Consider the following 11,678-nt stretch of genomic DNA (forward strand, 5'->3'; position numbering starts at 1 on the left):
GGAAGAGCTGCTCCAGCATCTCCGCAGCCACACGAGCCTGGCCAACGGGGCTGACCCGTCGGCCGCCGCGGCCGCCGCACTCCTCGCCGCCGGCCAACATTCGCACCCCTTACTGTCGCCCTCGGCAGCACTGCACAGGGCCGCCGCTGGCTCATATCCCGCGCCGTCGCTCAGCCCTCTCGGGGCGAGGTACCACCCCTACGGGAAACCACCTCCGACGGGGCCTATGCCAGCCTCACTGCCTGCCTCCCTCGCCGCCTCGCCCTACAGCGCCTTCAACGCCCTTGGGCCCTATTATTCGCCTTACGCCATCTACGGGCAGAGGATTGGTGCCGCGGTGCACCCTTAAGCCCCCGTTTGTGCGCGTACGTGTGGGCGGTTGGATGTGCGTGTGCGTGCGCACGAACTGTCCGAAAGCCTTTCAGTGAAAATGTTCCGTTCGTTACGCCGGATTTGCGAGGACGCGAGTTTCAAAGAATCGCTGCCGCCATCGCCATCGCCATCGTCGTCACCATCTCCACAACCACCGCCTCCATACCGCCACGAACACCTGCACCGCCACCATATCCCTCAACCAATTTCCACCACCTTCTTACTGCACCTTCCTAGCACGAGTGCATCAATTATCCTCATTTCCCCCTGCCCTTATCATCGGCCATCCTTCAACATTCGATCACGACTATTGGTCTTTTTTTACGTCATCGCAGCCTTTCATCTTTTACTGTTGCTAGCCTGTGCTCGACTAGCTACGTATTTCAAGTGTGTATTGTTCGGATTCCGTTTCAGTTATTCAATGGTCTCGACTTTAATCTTTTTTTTGTTTTTCGTTCTACTCTTTTAATCAGCAAGGAACGACGCTCCTGTTCCATAACGTCACAATTTTCGCTCGCTCGCGCAAGGAGAACGAGCGTGTTCTTCTGTTTTATGTTTTATTATTTGGACAATAAGAATAATGCTCGGTGGTGCAGTCACCGTTTAAGTGTGTATTTATTACTATATGTTACGACCGACGAATTATGCAAAAGTTAATAAGAAAAAAAAAGAGGAATATAATATGCAGCTGCGCGGCTGATCTTCTCTCAAGACGGAGGGAAATACTCTTGTCCATAAATGTAACTGTGATATTGTACCGTTCTCTCAAATTTAAGCGAGCCGTTGAAGTCGGAGAGTCATGAGTTCGTTTATTTTTATTGAAAATTGTAAAGAATGAAGAAAAGACGAATAAAGTAGTAAAGATAAGTAAAAATGCGCTGCCGCCAAGTTAAAATTGAGCGTCGCAATGCCGTCGTACATAATTTATATCTTCTAATTTATTTGCGATTCACACGAATTGCAGAAAGATAAAGATAGAGTGATTGAGAAAGAGAGAGAAAGAGAAATGTGAGTGTGACAGAAAAAGTGTGTGTTTTTGTGTATGTGTTGCGAACGCACGCGAGCGTTAGCATGAGAGAAGTAACATTATTTCAAATCAAAAGCGAGTATTTATAGTGATTGAAATATTGCTGGTCTGGACCATCGAATATCAACTCCATCTGGCTTTTGTACATCGTCAAAGTACCGGGTGTGTGATAAGAATGTTTGATTTCTTTCGAGGCTCGGTGAAGCGATGTAATCGAATGTCGTGGGAGCGATAAATATTTGCCGCCTTGCTGTGCCGCTCCTCGGCGTCGATCGCGGAATACACTAAAAGATAATTGAATATTACATGTATAATTATGTCATGAGCACTGTACATACGACCTGTAAATATCGTTGAGTTTCCATACCGCTTTAATAAACACGTTTGTAGAATCACAAATCTGGTTTTTATCGATTACTACTGACCTCATCCTTATCCATAAGCCTCATTTCTGATCTTTGCACATATTCCACGTTATAATATAAAAAGATATTATTTCTTGTGGATGTCAATTTTCATTTGAGTCATTGCTTTTTAACGATTCTTCATAGTGAAATTGGCAAAATTATACAAAAAAAAAAAAAAAAAATACAACATATAAATACATTATTAGATTATATTTTCATAATAAAATGCTACGTGTACGGAACTTTCGTTCTTTTTTTTTACTAATATTATTGCAAACAATAAAATATTAGACAATCAGATGTATCATTTTAAAAAACTATTCCATAAACAGAATCATGAAAACTATGTTTAATCGTTTTAAGCAACTTTATTGCAATATAAATACTTTCGGTACATTGAACAGCGGATGAATGGGGTTAGACAATAATGGCAGTTTAAGTTACTTTCTTTGGTTCATTTTATGAATGCGAATTACATTTATGATTTCACAATCTGGCACTTCGCATTATTCGAGATTATTTATTAATGGATTATTATTCATTATGATTTATTATTATTAGAGAATACGTTTTATCAGCAGTATTACGGAATTATACATTATACTTACCAATATGTATAAACAATATTGGTATTTATATTAAATTTAATAAGAGAATACACGTCTATAAGTAAATTTATTTTAAACTATTTCTTGAAGCAAATCCAATTTAAAATTCAACCACGTAAAATAGCGAAGAAAAAGGTACTCAAGTACCTTTAGTACGGTTCGCTATATATTTTGTTTAATAATTTCAATGCGCAATAAATCGTATATTAAATTAAACAATTTAGAAAATTGGAAGGAGACAGCTAATAATACAGCTAAAGTGTATTATTCCACTTCATATAATATTATTCAATAGATAATTGAATCTTTTCGTGCTAGGTGTCGTTTATAAATACGAACAGTGCTGAAATCATAAGTGCTGATTCATTTAACGAATCAAAAGCGTTCGTGCACATATGTCATAGGACATCCTAACATTATAAATACGTAGTTGTATTATCATGCGATAGGATTGCATAATTCCGGTGTACACACTACAATCCTAGTAGAATTGTACAAAAAGAAAAAAAATAGAAAAATTATAATATTTCGTTGCTAATGTATAATCGGCGCTCGTAGTCTAAATAAGATATCACGGTCACTAAGTGCAATTGTTAAATTATTAAATTGAATGGCGCGAAGTGCACGAGTGAACTATTTTTACCGGCTACATCTCTTGAAAAGCGTTAAGGGAACAATTGCACTAAAGACACGGTCTAAGATCAAGTAGTTTTCTCAACAGAGGCGAACGAAAATAGCTGCAATTAAAGTCTCGCCCAAAAGCGGGAAAAGAAGCCCACGCGCTCCGAGTTCGAGTTAAAAGTCACGAGGCAGCCTAGCCGGGCGAGACATAGGAAAAGCAATTAAGAGGTCTTTTACGAGGGTCTAATTTACCTTGCATGTGTCGGATAACAGGAACTCGGGAGAGTCGGGCAACACCGGCGGTAGCCGAAGAAAAGATCGAGGAGCGGAGGCTTTAAAAGTTGCATGCCGGATTTCCCATTCCCGTGCCAGCGGATCGGCCTCCGGAGGGGAAGCGCGAGTAAATTTATTTCTTTCATTACGAGCGAAGCGGCTTGTGAGTTCTCGAATATCAACGCTCCAAGGCGGGGCGCATAAATCTGCAGCCTTAAGCCCCTTCGTGAGGGTGGGAATGGTGGAAGTGGGATAGTAAGATATACATTGGGAATATAGATCCTCTCTGCATTTCTTTCTCGCGCGTTATTTTTCTCGTGTAACGCCACCGACGCTACCGTCGCTCGTGAAATATTTGGTGATTTTACCACGACGATGAATGGTCACGTCGTTCCTCAGATTGGAATTCGTGTTATTCCGGACGATTACCCGACTGGCTGAATCTCAATTAGTAAAGCGTCGCTCGAGCCGGCGCTTCAACTCTGTGCTCCATATACAATTTTGCTTGTATGATCGCGCATGTACGATCTTTTACCATAATGACGTTCTCGTAAATACTAATTTATTTTTATAAATGGATCAGGGATCGTTAAATTCTACAAATGTTTAGGCTCTTGATCATAGTTCATAATTCATTTTGTGATATTTCGTATTTCTGCTCCATCGCGTACATTATCCATTGTCTCCGATTTTTCTTATTTTTGTTTTTATTCGATGGAGGAAATTTTGCTCACCACCGATTAACTTCAGTATACTGCTCCAACATTTATTATTACTTTGTTATTTAAGATATCACTGATGTCTAACAGCTGTAACGCGGGTAATGAATCGTCTGTTTCTCGGGTGAGAAACATTCGTTCATACGTTGAAGAGGGGATGCTGAACAACATTTAGATGATATTTATTTCGCCTTATATTTGGAAAAGTTGACATTATCGTACAGGCTCCGTAAAACTCATGGCGAATCGCGTGTAAATCAATCCTTTTTCCTTTCACCTTCCACTCGGAGCTCCGCGCTATATACGTTGTATACGTATTGATAGGCAGATGAAAAATTAACATATTCGAAAAAATTAATCCCATTTGATTATGCAATACAGATAATTATGTTACAACGTTTTTATTCTAAGCATTTTACTATGGTTGTTCGAACTGAAATATCGTGGGTCGTGCTTTACTTTCTTCAATGACGCTTTGTAATGTGTGCAAGTCATTATTTACTTTCGCATTTACATACAATACGCTTCGACAATACGAAATGAATTTTTGCTTGGAACTAAAACTTTCCCGTAACTGGTTATTATAACCTAAGCATTATTTACTAGTCAATTGTTCATTTCATTTATTATACATACTAATAACTTCAGTTACAATATACATAGGAAAATAACTATAATCATGAAAAATATACTTTCTTACCTTTATATTAGAAATTTGTTTAACACACACCTGAGAGCACTTAATTGAAAATAATTAACACATTAAAATTTCCTTAAATTGCTGCGCGAATCGTTAATCAAACATCGAATTACGTGTTCGAATAATTACTAAACATATATTTATCATACGGGATGTTTTTATCACGTAAGCATTTAATAATAATAAAGAAAATTTATGTACTTTGATTTTATTGTTCTTGTATTTATTTAAAGATTTATAAAGTGAATGTTAATGACTTTAATTATCAGTTTACTTACTATAAAAAAAATTGAGAACAAAGAGAAACAATAGTACTTAATAAAATTATATTTTTGTACGTACGATTTTGTTCGTTAAAATATTTTATAACGATCTTACAATAATTTACGTTAAGCTTAATATTATTTGATTTCGCTCTCTTTTTAATGAATTGACATTTATGATTTTAATTGAACTACGCTACAACTACTATGAATATTTGAAAATAAAAATGTCAAGCCTGTATTTAATTGCCCACTACTGTTATAAAATGTTCATTTATTAAATATATACAAAGAATTATAACTCAAATATATTTAGGCCAATTGTTTGCAATGAAAACATAAAAAACATTTTTCTTACAATTCACTTCGTCCAGTTACTTTCGGCTCTAAAGTAAAAATATTAAAATAAACCTTCAGATAAAAACTTTTGTGTTGAATATTGAAATATGAAAGTTTTAAATATAAAATTTGAAAAATATTCATGTTTTTATTATTATAATCTTTTCCAGGAACTTTATACTGTGTGACCACTAATAAAAATATCAGGATAATCAACATTTTAAAAATAATTTTATTGATTTTATCAAAATAGTTATAGCGTATGATAACTTTTTGAACAGTTGAATCAGAATTAAATTCGTTTTACTCATATAGGTATATTATTCTATAGTAACGTTTGAAGATAATGTTAAAGCACCTTATTTGGATTGAGGTGCTCGTTATAGATTATTATCACTTTAAGTGTAAGGATTTTTAACATAAATATGCCTCGCAAGACGATTATATCTAGATTTAGTAATCTGTAAATTAAAGATTATACGTTACCTTTAATGTTACATTAGAGTGTTTAAATTTAATTTCAGCTAAAGCTTCTCCTTTTGCCTATTATTTAAACCGCAATATTATATAAGAACATAAATGAGAAGGTAAAAGATATAATTATAATGGCACCCTACTGTGGTCTGATTCAAATTTTAATTTAAGGTACATTGGAAATTGTTTCAATATAATAATCGTATTGATTAATCATAAGCCTTAAGCATTTAAAGCATGAAAGTACTTTATAATTTCATTATATTATACACGTAATATTCCAATGTAATTCATTTATAATAATTTGTATCCTGATATAATTAATATTATTGAAAGAAATATGTTGGATTCGATTGCTGAGTTAAGCGAAAAATATATCTTTCAAAATAAAGCTTCTTATATTCTTCTTGCAGTTAGATAAATCTTCCTAGATCCACGAAAACTTCCCAGGTCAGATATATCGGTGCATCAATTTGAAATAAACCGATACCGACTTTGCGAGGAAATCTTGAGAAGCTCAACGCCTTGAATCTCCTTGACTCCATTTATCGAGTGAACCTTACATCCAACGAAATTCGGTCTAGAAAGCTTACGTTGCAATCGGCTAAAGCTCCTCAAACAAACGTCTCCGCGTAAATTATCTTTACACGCGTGAACAATATTGTATCGTGGCTTGCAAATAAAAGCTTGGAAAATGCTATATAATGGACAGCGAAATAGGGTTGAGTTTGAGGCGTCCGTCAGTCGCTGCATGCTCGTTGGTATCGCGACGCTGGAGCCAATGAAACGCATCAATAATACCGGACCGCGAATATAAAAGCAGTAACGGCGGCAGCCGCGGCATTGGCGGGGGCGGGGGCTGACATATCGTTTGTAATAAAATACAAAAGGGCCATTGCGGGGGGGGGGGAGTAGCAACATTGGCAGCCGCGGCCGCCAGCGGCGCCTAGCGGCATCTGGCCCCGAGTTCGTTTATTCTCGGCGTTATTAACAGGCCATGGAGCGAGTGAGAGAGAAGAAGGAGGCACTAAAGACCTGGTCGGCGTCTCTCTATATACCTCCTCGAGTCATACATCACCGTTTGAATGCGCGACGGCAAAAGCGGCCATAACTCATCCAAGGAGCGGGCGCGCGACTCGTGCTCCTTCTTTCTTTATCGCTTGGCTTCGCTCCTCCCTACGCCCCCCCCCCACCTCATCCCTTTCTCCCACCAGTTCCTTCCGTCCCTCAAGAGCACGCGCGCGAAATTACTCGAGAGGAAAAACAAATCGCCGGCCCGAGAATTATCGTCGTTTCCCGCGAAATCACATCAGGTACCGAGATAAAGGGGTGCGGGGAGAGAAAGAAAGAGAGAGAGAGGACGACGTAAGGCATGGAATTATGATGATGTCGATAACGTTTGATCGAATGCTTATTGTTGTGGAATGAAGTATTAGTCGCTGAATGAAGATTTATGGCTTGTTGTTTTTGTGTGCGCTGGCCGAGCACCGTCCTTAAAATGTATAATGACGGAGATTAATGCTCCTTCGCTACTAACTCGCGATCTCACGGACTAGATAAAAAATATATATATATAAAACTTATATCACGAACAATATAACAAATTGTGAAAGAGCCTTTTCCGTTTTAAGGCAGTCAAGAAATCGAGTCTACCGGGGTTAATTGCTTTCCATTGCGTGATTCGGTAACGGACGCCAATACGTAAAATATCGATTCATGGGCCTGTTATTTCATTGAAAGATTTCGCCTACAATACCGCTCGCAAAAAAACAAGGCTTTAATACAGCCATTCACAGTCGGCAAGGATTTCTCTTGCCCTCCATGTAATTGTATAATGGCTATTGAATACATTGGACGGCAAATCACATTAGTTAATCACCTGCAGTTAGCTGACTGAACTGTCTATCGCCCCACACCATCCCACCCCGTTTATATTCTCTATATATCGTAGGCCCAGCTTGGGCTTGTCTTTGGCTTTTTCTCTCACACCTATCCTATGCTTTTATACCAATAGTTTGCCTTTCTCACTCTGCTATTCAACCAGCTGCCATTGTTTCTAACTCGTACGTGTTTACGGTACTAAGTATAAGAGTACACGGCTCTCGAGTTAACACTTCTCTTGCGTTTTTTTATCTTAATAAAATGGTTGCGATGTACCGCTTATAATTTACTGCGAATCAGCGGTCATAAATTTACGCTTCGCTTTGTAAAGAATATTATATTTTTGTGGTGTACGATAACGCCTAGCATTATGATTTATAATACATAATTATGTAATATTAGTTTGTACTTATATTCCGTTGCTTCATGTTTAAAGGGCCATATATGTCGTTTCTATATAAAGCGTTGTTTTTCAATTACATTTTTTACATATACGCTTTGCCATAAATTTTCTTTTAGCAAAAACTGAGCGACACTTAATTTATCGGTAAAAAAAAAACTTTGTCAATATCTATAAATCATATCTTCTTAATATGCACTAGATTTTAATCCAAAAGTTTTTTCCTATCTCATGCGAACTTCTGAAAACGAGGGTTTCTTAACATAAATTTCATATGCAAACCACAAATTCAGGAATCCAAATACAAGATCGCATTTACATTCATACATAACAATTGTGATGTAAAATTAAGAATATTTTTTTATACAATAAAAACGAAAAATGGTATTAGAGCCAACGTTATCAATTTTGCATGCCCTTCAAACTTTCAAATATTTTATATGCAATTCCATCGAATCTGAAATGAATTAGCCTTTACATCATTGACATATTTGCATTAGAGTAGCTCCAACGTAGAGTTGGTTAATTCCATCTATATTTGCAAACTCTCACGCATTTCGTAATTATTAGAGCGTGGCATTACAATTGGACCGATATTTAATCTATGCCTGATTAGGCGCGTGTGACAACATAATTTAAGTAACTTCGGTTTTAATAATATGTCACTCGCATCAAAACACTAACGAGCGCATGCACATATTATAAAAACGGTATGGTTTTCTAAACGGCCAAACATAAATACGATGTGGCTTCAGTGGCGCAGTTTAACAATTAAATCCGTTTACATAACGTCCAACGTTAATAAGGTATACGTAATAAAAGAACAAAACACCATTAACAACTACAAATTAACAAACCATTAACAACATTCAACAACAAAACACAAAACCAAAACCGAAATGAGTGAATCTCATTAAGTATTTTAACTTTCCTGTAGTGAAAATCCTGACTTTTTCTTTATTCATATCCACTGAAAAAAGCTTTACATTTTTGAGAATCTTATTTTTCCTCCGATCGAATCATTCAAATAGCTGCGGAGTTATAGGTGTTAACGAATTTATATGCTGACGAGCCTGTTTACTTTGCATATTTGTATAAAACCTTTGTCCCGCTGTAGTTTATGAAAATTCCGTTAATTTCAGTGGACCATGCATATACCTTTGACATACCAACAAATCGTAAAAATATATTTTACGTCCAAAACTCAGCCAAAATTTCATAGGTACAATTTTAAAAACTTATAATGCCTTTTTAACTTATAATTTTAAATACTTATAAGGGTGGAAATGCGCAAATTAAATGTATAACACTTTTTCGTCTTTTACTCCTTGATAAAAGAACATTTGCAATATTAAAAGAATAATCATGTTTCCAGCAATGGCAGTATAATTAAAATGAAAAACTTATTATTTATAATGAGAAATATAAAGTCAATTCTCAATAAATCAGAAATAAATAACAACCATTAAAACTTAACCTATTACAAAATGACGTATAATCGGATTTCTTAAAAACTGAATTCCATAAAGTTATAATTAAAATTTTTACATCGTGTAAAAGCAATCGAATACGAAATAAATAAATAAATAAGGTTATATATATATATATATATATATATATATCTGTTAAAAAATGAAGATAAAATTGGTAAATGTTTATTTAAAAATTACTGTATCAAAAGATTTACCAGTTACTTATCTATCTTTTACTGTTGTATCAATATTTCTAATCTTTGATAATAATCTTATCAATTGTGATTTATGAAGATGAGGAACTATTATGCACTAAAATATCCTTATAATAATATTATACTATCATAAAAATTATTCTTTATTAAAATTTATTAAATATATGTTGCTATGGATTTACAATGAATTTAATAAGAAATTACATTGGTTTACAACTACTTTATATTTTTCAAACTTATTTAATTAAACAATTACGAAAATATAATTTAATTGACGATAAGAATTTTATTATTATGAAAGATTTTTGGTTCGTTAAATAAATTTCGCGAATTATAACATTTTTTTATGAGATTTTCGAAATTGCCAACAAAACTTAATCAAACAGCAAATTATTTCTAACATCTTTATATGCCATATGCCGAGTTTTTTTAGTTTGCATTATTTTTTTTAATATAGCTACATAAAAAAATTTTCTTAAGAAAAAATATTAACGTTACTAATATTTTTTTATCGTCTAAGTTTTTATTTATTTTTTATCGTCATAACTTCATAATCAAAGTTTAATTCCAATCGATTTAGTTATACTTACATTATTTGAGTATGAACGTGAATCAAGATTTTTTCTAATTATTACGACGCTTTGGATAACATTATAATTGTTTATTTATTGCTATAGAGAAATTTATTATGACTGATTGCAACGTTCTTTATAATAAGAAGATTACTTTTACTACGATAATTGCTACAATTAATTACTAATTTAGTTCTTTAGACAGGCGTATTTAATTTTTACTTCAGCCATCCTCACATCTGTTGTATTAGATTAGATGCCTATATCTTGCTAGAAACATACCGACTCTTAAAAGAAAAATTACAAAACTAATTTATATTTCATAAGCAAGGCTTAAAAATATTTCGAACAGTAAATTATAAATACACATATTTGGCTTCCAAGAGCGACGGAATACCGCTTGCTCATCCGCACATCTTTTTGCTAATCGATCAGATGACAATTGTTCGTAGAATATCGCATAACAATCGTAATATTATGATGAGGATATTTCTCGCATCGTAATGACAGCCCTGAACAGTAAAGGGAAAGCCTGCTCTACCACAGGTATTAATCAGTGAGGTGTTAGTAGAGCTCACCATTGGCTGCATAAATACACACATCGCTGTACTAATTATTAGCGCAACATGCGATTCGGCCTCGCAGGTCTTAAACGAAGGGTGACTTTTCTCATTAAATCGACGTTCCACAAAGTATATCCCTGTATCTCGTCTGTTTGAAATTGTAGGAAAACAATACACGTAACGCTACGCTATTGATTTTGATGATTGACCGACTTTCGAATTTCTCGTTGTACGTAAAACAAAAGATCAAATCAAGCGCCTCATGACCTCTTTGATTTTCCTATCTCTATTATCCTATCCCTATCGTTTTAAAACACCGAGCAGAGCTTTTATTCGTTGGGCTACGATTTTGACACACGCTAATGCCACGTTTCGAATTCGACTGTGAACCTGTACATTACGAATGGCTATTAGTCGAAGTCGATATAATAGATAGTCGAAGCATTATTTGCACTTGTTGTTACGCGGGGTAAAAATGCGCGGTAAGCTTAACCAAAAGAAAAAGCGAGCCAGACTAGACCATACGTAGATAATACCAACAACAGTCGGACGCTTATTCTGAAAATCTTACAATTACTCTTGAAACAAAGCGGCATTCTAGCGACCGGGGTGAATGTCGAAGAAAATCAAAACACGAGTCTAAAAGCTGCAACGTAACAAAGACGCGCCTTTAAAAATCGTGACTACACGGGCCGATATCCGGGCCGGGTTATACACAAGCGAGATAAGGTGAAATTGATGATTCAAAAATGCCTTGATTAACTTTGTAAAA

General features: G+C 35.5%; 1 protein-coding gene across 1 annotated transcript in view; it reads left to right on the forward strand.

The window, feature by feature from the left end:
- Nucleotides 1-705, forward strand: part of noc (zinc finger protein no ocelli) — a 2,853-nt gene extending 2,148 nt beyond the window's left edge. Inside the window, 1 exon segment of the mRNA XM_011501102.1 lies at nucleotides 1-705. This exon segment is cut by the window's left edge and continues 23 nt beyond it. Within this exon segment, the coding sequence (XP_011499404.1) occupies nucleotides 1-349 (349 nt within the window). The 3' untranslated portion in view covers nucleotides 350-705.
- The last annotated feature ends 10,973 nt before the right edge of the window (nucleotides 706-11,678 follow it).

The sequence above is a fragment of the Ceratosolen solmsi genome, unplaced genomic scaffold (genome assembly GCF_000503995.2).
Source record: "Ceratosolen solmsi marchali unplaced genomic scaffold, CerSol_1.0 scaffold57, whole genome shotgun sequence".
NCBI classification, from domain to species: Eukaryota; Metazoa; Arthropoda; class Insecta; order Hymenoptera; family Agaonidae; genus Ceratosolen; species Ceratosolen solmsi.